This window comes from Pelodiscus sinensis, chromosome 3, assembly GCF_052426305.1.
Source record: "Pelodiscus sinensis isolate ZL-2025 chromosome 3, ASM5242630v1, whole genome shotgun sequence".
In the NCBI taxonomy this organism is placed as follows: Eukaryota; Metazoa; Chordata; order Testudines; family Trionychidae; genus Pelodiscus; species Pelodiscus sinensis.
The window spans coordinates 139,351,559-139,371,525 of NC_143054.1; the positions used below are offsets into that span (position 1 = coordinate 139,351,559).

General features: G+C 38.7%; 1 protein-coding gene across 3 annotated transcripts in view; it reads right to left on the reverse strand.

The window, feature by feature from the left end:
• Nucleotides 1-19,967, reverse strand: part of STRN (striatin) — an 87,274-nt gene that overhangs the window by 41,425 nt on the left and 25,882 nt on the right. For all 3 annotated transcript variants that reach the window (XM_075924956.2, XM_075924958.2, XM_075924957.2), the window contains exons 3-6: nucleotides 19,487-19,560; nucleotides 15,434-15,512; nucleotides 12,948-13,115; nucleotides 179-314 (exon numbers count right to left, since the gene is read on the reverse strand). In XM_075924956.2, coding sequence (XP_075781071.2) covers nucleotides 179-314; nucleotides 12,948-13,115; nucleotides 15,434-15,512; nucleotides 19,487-19,560 — 457 coding nt within the window. The remainder of the gene's footprint in view (nucleotides 1-178; nucleotides 315-12,947; nucleotides 13,116-15,433; nucleotides 15,513-19,486; nucleotides 19,561-19,967) is intronic.

A 19,967-nucleotide genomic window follows, 5' to 3' on the forward strand; every position in this document is an offset into this window, starting at 1 on the left:
TAAATAGATATACATTTAGACATATATGGAGTGCATTTAACAATTTGCATGGGGCACATGAAGATGTACACCTATATGTGAGATAGAATTGGTCTGTTTACCTTTCCTTAATCTCACACTTTCCTTGTACTTTTCTGCTTGACACAAATTTTTCAATAATGAGATTAGTTTGACCCACCGTTGAGGTATCAACGATTGTTTTCTCTCTTCCTTCAATATCTTCATCCTCATCTTCATCACTGAAATCTGCAGCTGCATTATCAAGAAACTTGAAGGTCTCTAACAAAGACGCAGAGTCAGTCAGTTCTGGTTTCCTGGATAAACACATTTTGAATAAAGAAGAGAGAAGAAAGAAAGAAAAAAAAAGATTACATTCACCAATCTGGCTGTTTTGTTCTGTAATGACCAATACTCTAAAGATAAAAATAAGTCAGTTGGTAAAATTGGACAATGATTATATGTAATTATATTTGTGGGTAAACAATATAATATTAACGATAGGTCAATTTTTTTACACCCTGTAATTTTTCTTGCTCTCAGTTGCAATTCCCAACTTAGCACTTTCTTTTTTTGAAGTACTTTAGGACCATTTCCAGCTGGGCCCACATAACAAAATACCACCACCACTTGACTGAATGAGCCAAGAAAATCGAGCCAGCTTTCATGCATACATAGGGGCACAGTAACATGGCAGAGAAGATTATGTCTTTATTGATGCCTGAGATGCCCCCATCTTTCTGGGAAATAGAAGACTCCAAAACCATCCATTGTGCACTTTTGATGAGTTCTAAATTTGCTCAGTTCAACGGAATAAAATGTTTAAGACTGAAGTATGTACTACTACAGGCTCTAAAGAGCAGTTAACATTTAATAAAATGCATTCTGCTAACATTACTATTGTCAATTCTGGGAGAAATCCAGAAAATGTCTCTGGAACAGGAAGGGTTGCTATGTCAACAACTGTTAAGAGAAAAAAATCCAAGCAGCTAGAACCTATGACCATTAATCAAGGTAATGTCAATGAACATACAATACTATAAAAGAGATCCTAAGAATAAACACGATTAGTGAATCAAAAGTTTCAGCAGGGTAGCTGTGTTAGTCTGTAATTGAAAAACTTTACAAACAACCAAAAGTCCTGCAGCACCTTAGAGACTAACAAAAAATGTAGAGGATATCTTGAGCTTTCATGTAACCCACTTCCTCCGATGAATGGAATTGAAGGAGTCCAGGTTCCAAATAAATAGCAGAGAAAGAGAGGGATGAGGAGGGAAAGGAAAGGAGAAAGAAAATTGGAAAAGAATGTTCAATTAACGTATCCATGCTAAATGTAGCTGATAGAGTGGGTGCTAAGTACTGGTACTTAAGACACAGTGACCCCCCCTTTCCACTGCAAGTTAAGAGAAATGAAACTTCACCTTACAGATACATTGTCTCTGCCTTGAGCTCGGGGTCATCTGGCAATCTAACTGCATTAAGTCCTAATGCTTTTACTTGTGGCATTCTTGTCATCTGGCAAATTACATGAAAATCTAGTATGTTTACTTACTGTTACAAGTGACATCTAAAAGTGCTGCTAACAGAAACTATTTTCAGTTTGTTTACATTGTTCAGTTGTGAGCACTCTGTGGAAAGTCAGTTTCAAGGTTTGCCCTGTTTAGTCAGCTTCCATTACTGTTGGTATGGGCCTCCGTGCAGCAACAAGAAAATGAAAATAATTTAAAAATATGAGTATATGATTTGAAGAAAATTGGCAGTACTACTCAAGGATAAGAATAGTCAAATTACCTGTCATTCAATTTAAAAAAATCAAACAGATTTCAACTTTACATTACTAATTAAACTAGAACATCAGTTCCCAAACTGTGGGTTGTGACCCCATATTAATGGAGTCACCAAGGCTGGCGCTAGACTTATTGGGGCCCAAGGCTGAAGCCTGTGCACCATCACCTGGGACCAAAGCCCTCGGTGTTAGGACTCACTTTACATGTCTTGGCCTCGGCTAAGCCCTTGGGCTTCAGCTTTGCTTCCTCCCTTGCGCATGGGGGTTGGGGTTTGGACTTTGGCTCTGGTTCCCCTCCCCTGCCTCGGATGGCAGGACTCAGGTTTCAGTCCACCCCTCTTGGGATCGTGCAGTAATTGTTGCTGTTAGAAGCGGGTCACAGTGCTATGAAGTTTGAGAACCCCCAGTACTAGATTACCAGAAAAAAAAAAACTTTCAATAGCTGAAAGTGAAACCTGTAGTTTAAAGTTGGTTGTGTGATCTTGATAAAGATAAAAGGCTGAAGCAGGATAAAGACAGAAGCAGCCAAAAGAAGGACTGTTGAGCTGAGTGGGAGGGGAAAACACAGGACCCAGCACCCCTACACCTATTGCATTCTTATGGGCTCATAACTATGGCAGAGGAGACTCCTCACACACACCCTGAGGCCAAGAGGACTAGGTAGTGCAATATTTTTTTAATGATTTCAGATCATTAAGTCTGAACTCTTGTGCTCCTTTTTGGAATGGAAAATATAAAATGCTCTCACAAAACTACTAATCCTCTGAGAACGCAGAGTTTCCCTCACAGTTCTGTTCTATCAGAAGTACTCGACAGACATAATTTAAAGCTCTCACTAATATGACTGGTTTCACCATACCTGGTCTCACGACACCAGGCAGCAAATTTCAATTCTTGCCTTGAATTGTGTCAGCAAAAATTTTGGTTTGGGAGCCAATTCATCCAAATCTTAAAACATCAAATTCTAGTTCAAAGTGTATAGCATCCATTTGGCTTTCAAAAATCTGAACTTTAGCAGCTGGCTTAAATATAGTAAATAGTAAAACACAGGACACTGAAGTTTATCTCTTTTTGTAGGGTGATGCCACTAAAAAGCATATTGAATTTCCTTTGCTGCTTCTAACATGAATTTTATAATTTAAAATTAAATTAGTTAAGATTATATTGCAGACACAGATTGTCTTTGTCATGACACCTTAGATCTTTTAATTACTGGAGCCTTCCCCCAGCCCTGGATCTTTCAATTGCCATGTCCTCTCTCTCACAAGGAAAGAGCTTAGTTCCTTTGCAGAGACATTTGTCAGTGACTAACAGTATCAAACACTGAAGACGGGTTGTCTTAAATAAAAGCAGACTTTATTGGTAAATTACAGACAGAGAAAATTCTCAAAATAAACTAAAGTGCAGGCTCACCGTAAAGTTAAAAAAAAAGTTTTAGTGGGCTAATACAGTACAGAAAATGTCTGTTTCTGACCCACAGTTTCAAAGGTCACACCCACGGCATGGAGAGGGGTGAGAGTCTGCTTTAGGAAAATCCCCTATCCCACTTCAGGTACGTCTACACAGCAGGGCTTAGCTCAAAATAAGCTATGCAAATTGAGCTATGTTAATTGCGTAGCTTATTATAAAATATCTTATTTTGAAATTGGGAGTGTCTACACAGCACTTATTTTGAAACAGAGCACTCTTCCTCCGACTTCCCTTACTCCTCGTACAAGGAGGGTTACAGGAATTGAAGTAAGTCCTCTAGCTTGACAGTATTTTGACATTATTTTGAAATTATTTTGAAATAACTGCCTGCTGTGTAGATGCGGACTAAGTTATTTCGAAATAACACTAGTTATTTTGAAATAATGTTGCTGTGTAGATGTAGTGTCATAGAAAATACAGGTGTCTGTTCTTCCCAAGCTCTACTTTGTGCCTCATATATGCTTTACATTACTTTCCACAGCTAGTTTTTGTTAACTGTTCATCTCTTCCTACCATCAAAATCTGTTCAAATGTGAAGCCATAGATTCTTTAAAAATTCCCTTTTCATGGTATCCAAATTATTTCAACCCTGCCAAAATCCTAATTGAGCTGTATGTCAGACTAGATACAGAAAAAACATGCATACAAATTAATCCACTTATTCTTTTCTATGACTAATGACTAAACATTCTGAAGAATTTTTGTTACTGTTCATAGAGTCAGGCCCTTTGTAATGCAGCATATATATGTCACCAAATAAAACCATTGTATAGCTTTAATACATTTTTTTACCTTCTGTATAAATTTATGACAGGCTAGACAGTCTGTGACAATCTCTTTGAAAGTTCTTATTAAATCACACACATTATATAAGAAACAGTCCAATACAAACTAAAACTAGGAAGTAATACTTACAAAATGGTTTGGATGTAATCTACAAGTTTACTGACTGAGGAAGCTTTCAGCCCATATAATTATGTTCCAACAAATGAGCATGAAAAGATAAGGCCACTTGACTAGCCAGATCACTATACCATACCACAAACTTTTTTTATACAAACATTTAAGAGAAATACAAAGTAATAGGGGTAAACTTTTAAAAGTTAGCTCCCTATTCATCTCTCTCCTTTTCTCTACTTCCCTCTCCCCTATTAACTTTTGTCTTTTCCTTTTCACTCCATAAGCGTCTTATATGAGGTTTTCTAAAACAAGGTATCAGCCCTGGTCATAGATGTTTGGCAGCGGAAAAAGAGAGGCCTCAAAAGTGAAGCTGTTGTCACTGGCACCCAGTGTCTTCCTTGGATCAGAGTGGTGCTTCAAAGAACATGGCCAGGGGTTGCTCATTGTCTGATGGGGCCAGTAGTTTTCCTTCAGAAGCCGTTTAAACTCATCGGCTGTGTCTACACTGGGCCACTTATTCCAGAAAATCAGCCGCTTTTCCGGAATAAGCTGCAAGCTGTCTACACAGGCCTTTGAATTTCCGGAAAAGCAACGACGCTGTACTGTACAAAATCAGCCGCTATTCCGAAAAAACTATTCTGCTCCCGCTCGGGCACAGGTCCTTATTCCGGAACACTGTTCCGGAAAAGGGCCAGTGTAGACAGCGCAGTAGTCTTTTCCGGAAAAAAGCCCCGATCGCGAAAATGATGATCGGGGCTCTTTTCCGGAAAAGCGCGTCTACATTGGCCACAGATGCTTTTCCGGAAAAAGGGCTTTTCTGGAAAAGCAGCCTGCCAACGTTGATGCTCCTTTTCCGGAAAAACTTAAAATGGAATAGTATTCCGTTTTAAGCAGTTCCGGAAATTCATGCCAGTGTAGACACAGCCATCTGGTGTAAGTGTCTGGGTGCAACAACAACAGCTGGTTTTGAAGCCCCATGCAGGTCAAAGTAATAGGGAGACATAAATAGAGGAAAGGAGGAGAATAAAAAGTGATTTTTTTTAAAAAAGAATAGGTTGTGGATGTTATAATAATGTTATTTACTATTTGTGTCTAATTCACACACTATTTTGGAATTCCTTCCTTCCTCCAATTAAATTGAAAGGCTTAATTTTTGTAAGAAAACCATTTTATAAGCACACTAACACACACTATGTATGCTCATCAGCCAGAACACAAAGAGCAAGTTGATTAAATGTGTAAATGCTATGAGGATTTATGGATGCAAGAGTTACTCAGTTATTCTGCCTTTCGAAGTAGAAAGACATTTAGTTGCTTACGTCTTGGTCGCAAAGATTCATCTTACTCCAGAAAAAAAAAAAAAAAAAAAAAAGAGAGTTTTGGAATAATGCTTAATTTGTCTCCTGATGTTAGAGAGCAGTATCTATGATGGTTTTCACTTGAGTTTATTTTTCTCATGTTTAAGAGGTAAAACAGAAAATAGCCTTATTAAAATAAAAAGGTGTAAATCCAGTTTGACAGAGAGAGATTACAGCCCAAACAGCCTTCAAACTTTTTTTAAAAAGTGATTTTTTTTGTAAAACAAATGCTAGAACACTAGGACCTTGAGCTAGTTTGGAGTTTCTATCAGGGGAGTGCAGCTATTGTATACCCTGGACTGAATATCGGTACTCCTCTACCTGGGAGTTTTGATTGGCTATTTAAATGTCATTTTCATCTTTAAGGTCACTTAAGTCCTCAGTATCAAAGTATCTATTTTGGAATTAGATCTTGTATTCCTTTATTTCATTTCATCAGTTTTATTCTATTACAGTATATGTTTATTTTTCTGTCCACAATAATTGAATACTAGGTACACTAAATTAACTTAAGGGGTAAAGGACTGAAAATGAGATTTAAGGAGTAAGCTAAAGAAACTTAAATACTTCCATGTTGAACAAAGCTACACATGCCATTTTAGTGAGGCAGTTTCCACGTGTTTGGTTTTAGGATATATATAAAAAAAATGATGTTGAGAAAGCACTCATTCTGCTCACTTCAGGCATTGGAAATTTCAAATGTTAATAGAAAGTTATTTTTAGTATCTGTTTCTTAGTTTATTCATGCTGAGAAGTTGTACTTATCTTCCATAACGCAAGTAGGTTGATCTGAAGAAAATGAACATAGCTCCCCTTTTAAATACCATGAAACATGTGGTAACAGGACTATCAGTGGCAGGCTATCAAAATAATGTTTTCATAAATGGAACCAAAATCTTCCAGGAAGCATCCCAAATCCACATGATGTTCTTGAATGTTAAAGTTTTCATGGGGATCTGTACATTAGCAGATATACAGGTATGTGTGAAAAGATAAATATTCAACCATATGCCTAGCAGCTACTAATATGCAGTGATACTTTAACTATGAGCAGGAAAAACTTCAGCTCCCAACTTAAATGATTTTCAGATAATTGGAATTAGTTGAGCATAGTGCTCAAAAATACTCTCTGACCAAACTACAGAAAAGTCAACATTAACACCTGAAAAGATGAGACTACCCAGACTGAAAACAGCTTTCTGAAGTAGTTAGAAACTCTCACATCTTCAGTTGAGCATTTCAGTCTATGGGAAAAAAAAAGTGACTGTCTTCACAGTACTACTGCAGTAGCAGCTCTACCTATTGCTATCCTCATTCTAGCTACATAGGAACACTGAGATGAATAAAAGCAGCCGCCTAACACAGTCACTCCAAGTATTCCCAGCTTCTTCATCTACATTTTCCCATTCTCACACAGATATAGCTTTTAAAGCTAACACTACAGCTGAACATTAGAATGCTAGTATTCCTGACAGAAATGTAGCGGTGTTAGTCTGGTGTAGCTGAAACAAAAAACAGGACTATGTAGCACTTTAAAGACTAACAAGATGGTTTTCATAAATGGAACCAAAATCTTCCAGGAAGCATCCCAAATCCACATGATGTTCTTGAATGTTAAAGTTTTCATGGGGATCTGTACATTAGCGGATATATAGGTATGTGTGAAAAGATAAATATTCAACCACATCTTGTTAGTCTTTAAAGTGCTACATAGTCCTGTTTTTTGTTTCAGTACTCCTGAGGAAATTCTGCACCAAAATATTAAAAATTCGGAGTAAAAAAAAAAAATTCTGAGCACAATATTTTTCAATTCTGCCAATTATATATGGGGCTTGATGGCTGGGCAGGGCTTGACACAGAGTCTAATGAAGGGGATTGAGATCTGGCAGGGAGATCTACATATGGTGGGGCCAGACTCTTTGGGGTTGGGCAGATGGAAAGCAGCTCCCTGTGACCCCTTTTCCTCCGCAAGTTAAGAGTGATGGTGGCAGGAAGTGGGCTGGGAAAGGCATGCAGAGCCCAGGGTGGAGAGAATTCTGGGGGTGGGTCTGACCTGACCCCAAACACTCCTAGCAAGGGAAGAGCAAATCTCATCTGCCCCGACCCAGCTGGTTGCTCTGGGCATCCAAACCTACACAGCTGCATTGCAGCTTCCCTTTGCTTCCCCACCATTTTCTGTGGGCATCAAGTGGATAACTTAAATTTAAATAGTCAACTAGGGGGCTGTGCCCTGCTTGCTACAGTCGCCAATACCCCCCTCAGCCAAGGAGGGCTGGGGACAGAGGCTAGGGTTGCCAGGTGTCCAGTTTTGAACTGGACAGTCCAGTATTTGAGCTTTCTGTTCGGGAAACAAATTGAGACAATATAAATGTCCAGTATTGTCTAAATAAGATATAATGTAGATTGTGATATAATGTCAAGTATGTCTGGTATTTTTGTTGAAACCATCTGGCAACCCTAACAGAGGCTGCCCCAACCCCGCTCCCCCAGCCACCGAGGATGTCCGAGGACATCCTGATCACTATTTTTCCCACCGCCTCCAGCAGTTGGGGATGGTCCAAGGCTGCTCTGGCTCTTCCACCCAGAGAGGCCAAGACCTCCACCTCCCCCGGCCTCCACGCCTCTTGGGCCCACTCCCTGGCTGACCCCATCCCCAGCTCTTGGGCTCACCCCCTGGCTGCCAGGGAGAGGGTCTGGGGTGTCCTCACACCCTGCTTCCCCCCCAAGTCCTGGGGAGGGTCCGAGGCTGCCCCACCCCTTCCCTCCTGCGCCCGGCCACTGGGAGGGACCGGGGAGAAGGCACAACGGGCCCAGCTCTCTCCCCAGTCGCTGGGAGGGGGGAAGGTGGGCTGAGGTCAGGCCAGGCCAGGCCCCGCACACTTCCCTTGGGCACCAAGGAGGAGGGGGAGGCCTCGCCAAGCGCTGCACTCTTCCCCCAGCCATTGGGGGGCGGGGGAGGCGGTGCAGGGTGCACTCTGAGGCCTCGCCAGGCCCCATGCTCTCGCACTGGGGAAAAGGGAGGGGTGAAGGAGGGAGGATGGGATGCCAGAGTAACGTGATGATGTCACTCTGTCGTACAGCAGAGAAAGATTTTTTATATAGAGACAGGTTTTAAAATCAAATTTGTACTTCAGTTCTTTTCTAAGAAAAGTGCACGCTCACTGGTGGATAAAATATATATATATATATATATATATATATATATACACACACACACACACACACACACACACACACACTTAGCATACTGTAAAACAGAGTTTTTCGCCTAGATTTGAAATCTAATTTTGCTATTTGGAAGATCTATTTATTTAAGCAATTATACAGATTAGTTAATATCATCAGATTTATATTAAATTGTACATTTTCAGTACAGTAGAAAACGGTGAATCGTATATTGCTTATAAACAGACTCTCAAATGTAGAGCTGGAAGAAACCATGGCAGGTCACCAAGACCAACTCAATGTGCTGAAGCAGAGCCAAGTAAACCTAATCAATACCTGACAGGTGTTTGTCCAACCTGTTCTTTTTCTTTATTAGATAATTAACTTTTTGGTCATGATTCATATCAAGCTCCATTAGTACGTTAATGGAAATTTAAACCCACAAAACATATAATTTTTTTGATTAACAAGAACAACATTAAATGTTTTGTATATATAAAACTAACACATTTCACATTTACATCTAAACGATACACATGGTAATAAATAGAGGGGATAATTCCAGTCAATGAATTAAACTGATTATTTCTGGTCAGCCTGGGAAAGTTTTCAATTATGTTTATGAGAAAATGATTGGAGCATAAGTTCTTTCTTGCCTAAGACTCTTGAAAATGAGTTATTTAGGCTGATTTCTTGTGCCATATTAATAAAAACTTGACCTCCAAAGCTACAAGTGGTAGGAAAACATCTTTCTTTTTATAGAAAACCAGCCTTTAATTCAGTTTTTGATAGAGGCTCTTGGATTCAGGGTTTTTTTTTTATTTAAATGTTTTAAGAGAATGTTTTAAGTTTAGACCTCAACATATTTTACATTACATTCAGATTTCCTTTTAAGCAGGTTTACTTTTAAAAAGCAAAAATGATAAATTAAACAATTGCTCACATCCCTATAGTTGACAGGAAAGTTTCTTCTGTCAATCCCCCCTCCCGCCCAGTGTGGACTTCGCAGTAACTAGATCTAAGATAGGCTGATTTGAGCTACACTACTAATGTAAATCAAATTGTATAGCCTAGATTGACCTGTCCTTGTAGTGTAGACCTGCCCCTGGACACTCGCAACTGGCGTGTGCGAGATGACTCATGTTAAGGGGGTGCTTAATTGTGGTGTGGATATTAGAGCTTGGAATCCTCCCACCCCTTAAGGTCTTAGAATTCAAGTTCCAGCCCAAACATCTACACAAAAATAAAAAGCGGGAACCCCTTGGCCCAAATCAGCTGCCAGAGGTCAGCTGCAGGTTTTTAATTACAAACAGAAATATTTTTAGAGGCTGACTTGCTTGGGTACTGAGACTGAGAAATCTCTGAAAGCTGTACAAGTATTCTGACTAGGACTCAGCTCATTATGTGTGCCTTTAATCTCAATCACGTACGCAGCACTGGTGCTCTTCCAGAGGTTGAGGAAGCCAAGTGAGCAGACAGGCCATGCAATCTGTCAGTACTGAAATAAAGGGACAGACACGTAGAATACCTCCTGTGCTTAAACATATGAGATTATAGTTTACCTTCTATGAAAATGTACCCAACAATCCAAAACGTTCACTACATAGGTAGCCTGTCCTATCCTCTATCATGTAAGAATTCTTCTCAATTCTTTGATAAAACCCTGACCTCCTTCACTGCCACGAGTGAACTAGCTGTCTGAGTTCACATCCACAAATGCAGTAATTTGAAGATTCAAACAATAAGGAAACAAACTCAGAGAAGTCACGTAACTTGAGGGATCACACAAGTCCTGAACCATAAATATTTGTCATGCCCCACACACCCACCTAAACTCTTCTTACGAGTTAGTGACCCTCTGCATTACAAATGACATGAAACTATCACAGCTTCTCAGACTGCGCATGCAATAACATAATCCTGCAACAGCAAGTGTTATAGAACAAAAAATAAATTGGATCACTAAACACACACAGCAAATAAGAATCTGAAAACGCAAATGTTAATCTTATGCACGTGCTGTTGTAGCTGTGCTGGTCCCAGATACTAAAGGTGAAGGAGAAAAGCTTTAGAGCTACACAGAGTTAGTAGTTGGGTTACCTGGAAAGTTGTCTCTTTTACCAACAGAAGTTGATCCAATAAAAGATATTATTTCACACCATGTGTCTCTAACGTTATTCAAAACAGACCTAGCACTATAAGATCAAAGCTTGTAAAGAACAGCAGCAGACCCACTATATGCATAGCTCTCAAAAAGTAAAACTGAGTTGCTGAAGGAGACAACACAAAGTAGCTGCTGTCACCAACTCCAAGACTGCCTATCTCCTCTGCTGACAATCTTCCTAACAACTATCTTTAAATGTACTAGCTCAGCTCCATCATTCATTCCAATATGCATACATCTCTCTATTAGAAGCCATCTTTCATGCCAACTAACAGAAAATGACACTCCACTAATTTCAAGTAAAACAAAAAAGAGGGAGACTGGAGCTTAACTAACACTTGACCTCAAACCATACACACCTCTCAACCCGAGAGAAACATATATAGTCAGAACTCACTATTTCTTCAAAACTGGAACAAAAATGAGTACACAACTGTCATACGAGAGAGTGAGAGAGAAATAGAGAAAATAAACATTTGAAAGGGAGAATAATATACCTGCTAATCCCAGTATTAGTGTTCTACAACAAACAGTCAATTCTATTAGATTACTATCTCAGACTAAGAAAGCTGACTTTAAAAGGTGCTCTGGCAGCAGCAGCCCTTACCAGAGATGCACTTCTCAGGGCAAGGCTTACCTATTTAGAAGCCCAAAATAATTTAAAGGGTAGGGGTCCCTTCATATGGCCCAATTCCTCATTTAACAACATAATTTTAATTATATAATGAAAAGGAGTTAATTAAGTAGCTTTTCTGCACACACACCTGATGCCAACTATAACTATCCACTGGCTGGGATTACTGAGAATTCACTGTGGAGATTAGGTGCCACATAAAGCAGTTATATTTCAGAAGAAAAAGACACTACCCCTGCTACATTTAAATCACACCTGCTTGTGAAACAAGAGGCCAATCCTAGATTAAAAAAAGCTCTACTGCTTCTTGGTGTTAGTACTAGCTATGGGAGTACAGAGCTCAAACGTTCCTTTTTAAACAAAACTCAGGGTGCGTCTACACTGCACCATTATTTTGAGATAACTAGCGTTATTTTGAAATAACAATGTGTGCTTCTACACAGCCATTCGAAATCATTTTGAAATAAAGGCAATTTATTCCGAAATCTGTAAACCTCATTCTATGAGAAATAACACCTATTGCAAAAAAAGGTGGTGTGTAGACGTGCCACTGCTTCTATTTCAAAATAGCCCCTCACTAGTGCCATTTTAAGTTATTCCTCCTTGGGACCTCCTGGGGCTCTAAACAGAGATGGCATGTCTACATTAGGGAAGCCTGCCTTGGACTAATTTTGAGGCATCCCTGCAACTGAGGCATGCTATTTCAAAATAAGCTATTTCTGAATAACTATTCCAGAATAGCTTATTTCAAAATAGCCGTGCAGTATAGATGTACCCCTCAGTATCCTTTTTATTAGTGTAAGCTCTTCAAAGCTACAATATTACAGTCAAGAACAAAAGAATAATTTTGCTGAACACCTAAAGCATACTTCTGATATTAACTATTTTAAGTGTGGTAAAAAAGTGTTTTTACAACTCTTTCAGCAAAATGATATTTTGCATACAAAACAAATAAGCTTGAAAGGATTTGATTTATATCGGTAAATGTTGATAAATATCAGTATATGCACTAAAATCACTGAAATATATTTCCATGGATAACTGAAATTTACAAAATAGGCAAAACATGAAAAATTATGCTGGAGAACATAAACTCTGATTTCAATCTAAAATCCTGGCTGTTTATTTTAATTGTTATAAAGCTTCACCTTCTTAAATTTCAATGTGTCCTCCCCACATGACCTAATACATGATTGTTGTATTTTTCCTTAAGCATTTAAAAAATTACAAATCAGGTTTCATTTCCTAATGTAACTTTCCAACTGAAATATAATTAAGATTCTCATAAACAAGCAAAACACCTAGAGAAGCCTGGCTTCCATATTCCTCCTTTAACATTTTTAAATAGAATTGGCTAAAATTTAGTCAGTTTGAAGACTAAAAAGTATAAAAGATTTCAAATGAACATAAACTAGATTTATAATAAGTTGCAATTATACACAAAGAGAATATTTGGTTTTTTTAGGCACTTACCCAATCATAGCGTTTTCTTTAATCTCAACCTCAGTACCATTTACCATTGATTCTTGATTTTTGTCATTTTCCCTGTCTGATGCATCATTTGAGAGGCCTAACAATGCTCGCACTCGTTTTGACTTCACATCCAGTATAGTGTCAGTGTAACCCACCTCCTGAAGATACCTGTGTGAACAGAACTCATGCTAGTCTTTCATGCAGATCTCAATAATATAACCTCATAATTATTTAAATCAATACATAAACACTTTTTCCTAAAACCCATCTTCAGTGCAAGGCTTAGCAAAACATGGTACTGTTCTAATGAAACATGCTAATAAATTATCTTGTACCAGCTGCAGAGGGGATCGTCTCTTGCAGTACCAGCCTCTACAGTCACTGAGAAAATCAAAGAGCCTAGTAGTCAATGTTTATACAATACGTTATTCATCACATTTACCAAAATAGATAGAAAAGGTCTTTCACTTAAAATAGCTGCAATTTATTCATAAAATGTCAGTTACATTAGCATAATAACTGTTTTATTATTCAAGAGAAATTCGTGGAAATCTAAACCAAAACCTTAAGAAAGTAAAACAAATTTTGTCCCTTAATGACCATTAAACAAAGCCTGTAAATGCCTAGTATATCAAATTCCCATTCTATTACTGTAGCTATATTAGGACAAAACATATGATTTAACAATGTAATGTATTTTGTAAAGATCTGGCCTTACAAAATCATTTTATTAGTCTTAAATATTCCTGCGGAATATGTATTTGGCTCAAGAGGTGAAAATGCAGTCTAGTAAACTGAGCCTGGAACTGGAATACAAGTTCTAAACTGAACTGGCTCGGTCAGTAATGTGCTCCATGGTACTGGGTGAATCAATCTTTCAGTTTCCTTCCACATCTGTTGAGCAGAATTAATGTTTGGACCTTACGGGATGTTGTGAGGAATAACTAGTCAAGAATACAAAGGTCTCTGAGGATATAAAGTGTCATGTGTTACATCATCTTAGGAACACACTTACTATGACAAACTAAGGCATTTGTAAAATGCAGGACAATGTAGCACTTTAAAGTGCTACATTGTCCTGCATTTTGCTTCAGCTACCCCAGACTAACACAGCTACATTTCTATCACTATTCTAAGGCATTTGTTTCACTCCTTGCATTTACAGTGAGCCCTCGCTACTTCGCGGTTCGACCATCGCGGATTCACGACTTCGCGGACTTTTTTCATTACGTATGTATATATTATAAAAGAAATATATCGCGGATTTAAAAGTTTTAAAACTTTTAAAAGTCTGAATATACATGTTAAATAAATACGTAAATATGGTGTCCCTACTTCGCGGATTTTCAGCTATCGCGGTCGGGTTTGGAACCTATCTACCGCGATAAACGAGGGTTCACTGTATAACAATTACACCCTCTTTGCTGCCAGTCGGAGGGGGCAGGGGAAGCGAGTGCTTGCTCTTATGCTGTCCAATAAGTTACTTGTGTAATACGAAGTTGGTATTTAATTTAAGCATAAATTTTATAATGTATGATGTTGAATCAGGTATAACACACTACTGTCTTCTTTAGCTAAAATCCAGAGAAAGACATAATGGGATACCTATGTTCTCAAACTGAGTTGTAGTCAAGAAAATATTGATTTATATTTATGTAAAATATGCCCATCTGAAACTACAGATACACATACAGTATATTAAATAATTCATTCAATAAAATGATCCATTGTTAAAAATGTAAGGCCTTTTAAAAAAAATCAGACTTTTTTGCTAAACAATTCTGCTCACTCAGTCTTTCCTGAGAAAGTACAGAAACACAAGGTAGCTTTGCAACAAGACCTGAAAAATCACTGGAACCTGACTGACTGAACCTGACTCAGAACAGGGTGTGGAGTTTATGGGGGAGGGAGGAGAGAAAAGAGAGACTATAATCTCACTACTATTATTTTAAATTTATAGCAACAATCACAATAAATAGCAGGAAGAAAGTTTATTATATGAAGCCAACTCTGGCTCCAGAAAGTTCAATACAACAAGAACTGAAAACTACAACACAGACAATGGCGTTCTATTCCTTTTGAACTGGAAGCTAGAAGACAAAACTGTCATGTGTTTCCATTAAAAATATTGAAAGAATTTTGTGAAAAGGTTTTCAAATTTATAATTAGATCTCTATGAATTTTCTTAAATCAAATATTAATACCCCTCCCACTATTTTTCTCCATTTTCCCCGTTGTGCCACCAAACTCAATAAAAGGAAGAGCGATGAGTAGTTTGCCCTCTCCCACTTCTTATTTTTCCCATTCTGCAACTTACCAAAACTTTTCTAACTTTGGTAAAGTCCGAGCAATCAAAAGAAAAAAAGTCTGCCACTCTTTTCACCAAAGAGAAAAGTCTCATGGAAATCTTCAAGAAAAGCGCAGTGACACATTCATCCTCCAAACCTATTTTTATCTAGCTTCCTTGTTTAATCGTTGACACTTACTGTCTCAGGAGCTGTCGCCCTTGTTTCCATATTAGTTGACTATTTTGTTGGGGCTGAACCTCTGTGTCATTCCCTTCATCTGGAAAAGATTTCATTACTCTTAAAGATCATTAAATGAGTGCAGTTCTGCAGAGTCACCTATGAGAACACACTGTAAAGATTGTCATCAGCATACTACTGTATTTTGAGAACAAGTTATACTTGTTATCAGCATCTCCTTCATATCGCCATTATTTCCCAATACGAAACCCATCTCGCCACTGATTCCAACTCCTTTTCTTCAGAAGGATTCAGTCACATGCATGTATCTGGAATTCTGTACTTGTGTTTACTGGAGTGATCACATATTTTAAGGATAATTAGGTTCTTACAAAAAAATTACCAAAATGTCATTATCTCCCATTGCATTTGACACGTGATATCAATGCTTATAGCTTACCCAACCAATATCTGAGATTTGATCATGGATATATCTCTGAGTCAAGCCTACTTACAAACAACTTAAAGTTCAGCCATATTATAATGACTGTGTGTGTCAGGAACAAAAGATTTAGCTATTTTTGTTTGGACAATAGTCAGTTTTCCTCTGGCCATGGTTGTTTTAATAGTTCAGCATAGTTCAGAATTTAAATTAATCTTTTATTTAAAAATCACAACTAAGTTATAAATTTACCCTGATAAAACTATTATGGCATAAACAAATGTGCTTCCCTGTCAGCCTGTAGTACAAATAAATACATAGAAAACTGCCATATGAATGTTAAATACTATTATTGTGCCTTTGAATCTAAAAGACTAGTCAGGAGTAGCAATAAGAAATAATCAGTCATTTAGCCATTTATTTTCTGAAAACGTCTGAACACAGGTGGATCCATTGCACAGCTATCAAAAGCTAAGAGACTTGTATGTATCAAGATGGAAGTATGTGTACACAAACTCCTCTCGATACCAGAAACCTGGAGATTGTCAATATTCATGTTGAAGTACAGACATTTCAGAGAGAAACTGAGGACAAATCCATTATCCTTCAGGAAGGAGACTGAAGGAAGTTGGACTGCTGGCAAAATGGCACAAAAGAGACTCTACTGCAAATGTCAGATAAGAACTGACTCTCTTGATTAGGAGAATTAAAACCAGAATTATTACAACTTCCAAGGTACCACAGAGGAGATAAAAAGGAAATATCACTGCAAATAAGCCTCAATATTCCTTCTGACTTGGTCCAAGAGAGGTATGCAGATGTGCATGGTAGAGATGTTAAATGTAGTTTAATCAACTAGTCAATGAACCCGTACCCCCTGCTTTTCCCTACACCCTGCTAATGCCCGGTCCCTACTACCCCCGTCGGCTATTCGCTTACATCCCTAGTGCATGGATGTATATGTGCAGTAAAGCAAGTACAACTCACATGGATTAGAAATAAAACAGCAATCTCCAAGCTGAAAGCATATGGAAAAAACAGCTTTGAATCACATATGGTGCAAGAACCTCCATTCTTTTAAGCAGCTATATGTAGGATGTAAAAGAATTGAGTATTCCTCCAGTCTGGGCACTAAGGATGTAAGTGACTTATTAACTATCTGATAAGCAAAAGCTTATCGGGTAGTTGACACACTAGTCGACTAGTCGCTTCCCCCGCCACCTTGTTGTCTCTATCAAAAAGAGGCAGCAATGGAGTCGGGGCGGGGGGGGGCGGGGGGGGGGGGAGGAGAGGAAGGAGTGCTGGGGGAGCCAGCTTAAAAGTCAGTTACCCCCAGCTCCAACTCTGTGGCAGGGGCACAGCGGCGCCATTCCACCTTTGAAAAGTAGAGTCCCTGCTGGGGCTCTTGTGCATTTCAAAGGTGTAAGTGCCGCATGGAGCCTGGGGCCAGTGGGGGAGTCCGAGTCCCCAGCTGGCTCCAGCCGCCATGCAGTATTTCAGTCTTTGAAATGCACAAGTGCCCTTGCTGGGGCTCTGCACAGCACTTTCTCTTTTGAAATGCAGCAACTGCTTAGCAGGCTCTTGCTACATTTCAAAGTGGAAGCAGCCCTTATTGACTAATCGAACAGTCGATGGAAATGCCATTGGCTATTTGATTAGTTGATTAATTTTAATATCCCCTCCAAGAGCTGAGTGGCATCATTTTCTAACAGTTGAGAAATAAGATGCCTCAATCTGTGCTTCAGTGTATTTTGCATCGTTTGGGAAGGTGACAAGGGTATTGTTGAATTAAACATTTGCTTATGACTCAGTTAACCAGGACTATCTCCTTCCAGTGAATAGAGAAGGAGGGGGGTGAGGTTCACTAAAAGGATTTTCATATAGTCTTTTTTTTCTGAATGTATGGGGGAATAAAGCTGTGGAATGTTTTCTGCTTATTATGCACTTGTTGCATAATCTGGATCCTGAGAAAAAAGCCCTTTTGGTAAGATTTATTTTGCTGATGACAACAAAAAGAATTCCAATTCCTCCTGTTTTGGGACAAAGTCACTCCCTTTCTCTTTATGAAAAGAAGCTTAATCGTCAAACAGTTACAAACATGCATTCGTTATTTGTTATATAATGATCTTCCAATTGTCACTGTAATTTTATAACATTCCATATTATGTACCTACAACTTTACTTTACCCCTAATACATATGTGTTTCAATTTTTTTTGGAATTCTACAAAGATTACAAATCAGAAAATGATGTACTACTCATTTTGACCAGACAGGTTAAAATGTTCCTCTACACATTTGTGTGTTATCATTTCTGATATCTGATTTGAGTCCATTTAATCTCTCTCAGAGACTGTCCGGTTTGGCCAATATGCATAGCAGAGGGGCATTGCAGGCACTTAATTGCATAAATCACATTAGAGTATGTGCAGTTGTATGAGCTGCTAGCTACTATATATTTTTGTTAGTCTCTAAAAGTACGTCAACACAGCAATGTTATTTCATAATAACGGATGTTATTCCGAAATAACATAACTGCCTATCATGTAGAAGCGGGCTATTTCAAAATAATGTCAAAATAATGTCAAGCTGAATGACTTCCTACTCCAACTCCTGTAACCCTCATGTTACGAGGGTAAAGGAGTCAGAGGGAGAGTGCTGTCTCTCGGACTTCCTACTGTGTAGACAGCACAAAAAGCCAAAATAAGCTATTTCAGCATTAGCCGTGCTGTGTAGACATGCCCTAAGGTGTCACAGGACTACTCATTTTTTAAGCATTTTGAATTCATTGTAACTGTATTACACTTCTATTGTTAATTCAAAACTCTTCTATTCTTCCAATATAAGATTCTCCAGGTGTGTTTTCCATGTCTTTCTGTTCTTCAGAACTTTCTCAAATACTGATGTGAAGTAGGGATGTGAACAACTAGTTGACTAGTACCCCCCCACACCCTTTCATTACCTCTATCAGAAAGAGGCAGCAAGTGGGGAGGGGGGGAAGAGAGGATATGGCGTTTCAAAGCAGCAGCGCTGCGTAGAGCCTGGGGTCGGCTGCTTTGAAACACTGCAGCACCAGGCTGCACACAGTGTTTCCAAGCGGCAGCGCCACATGGAGCATGGGGTCAGCTGGGGACTCCCTTGCTGACCCTGGGCTCCATGCAGCGCTGCTGCTTTGAAATGTGGCGATGAACACAGGGCTAGTGGGAGGCTGCTTGAGTCCCCTGTTGGCCCTGTGCTCCCCACAGTGCTTTTGACTTTGAAAAGGAGCAACAGCTCTGGGGCTGTTGCTACACTTCAAAGGCGGAGGCGCCCTTATCAACTAATCAAATAGTCGATGTAAATTGCATCGACTATTCGATTAGCCAATTAATCAAAATTTAACATCCCTGTCATGAAGAGGAGAGATTAGATATATTCTGCAGCATCTATATACCTTCAACTTATTTGATGGCCTAGTTACAGATACTAAAGAAACAAACTATACCTATAATATCTGTGTAACAAACTGCATTGGCCAACATTAGTCTTAAGCAACACTAAGCCATCTTTATTATCCTCTTTGTATCCACTAAATCTGTAGCTAAAATTGCAGGAGAATGTTATACCATATTTCCCTTATTCTTAAATTCTTACCAGAATCATAGTTTGGAGGCTTCATATCTCCCTGGTTCAATTCTGTGCCATATTTTAATTTGTGGTATTTAGCTCTGAAAAAGAAAAGATAAGAGGAACTCGATTAACGCATGTAAAGGAAGCTTGCAGATGCATAGGTACCATCGGTCCTTATTTTAGAAAGATACTTTTCCATTCTCCCTGCCCTCCTCATACCATAAAAACCTGTGACCCATTTATTTCAGCAGAACTATAAACAAGCTATATCCCTATTTTTCTCCACAAATCAATCTCTAGAGCTTTCACTCACAGGAATGTATTAGTAAGTAAATAGTTACATGATCAAAAACACAATACATATCAAGAACAAAAGAATAAATATATTTACAGAGAATATTTTTATTTTTCATGGACATATGCTTCTTCTAGGATAAGACTGCTTCGGTGTTTTCTCCCACTATCACTCAACTGCCAAGTATCTCTACTGTCTATAGCAAGAGTG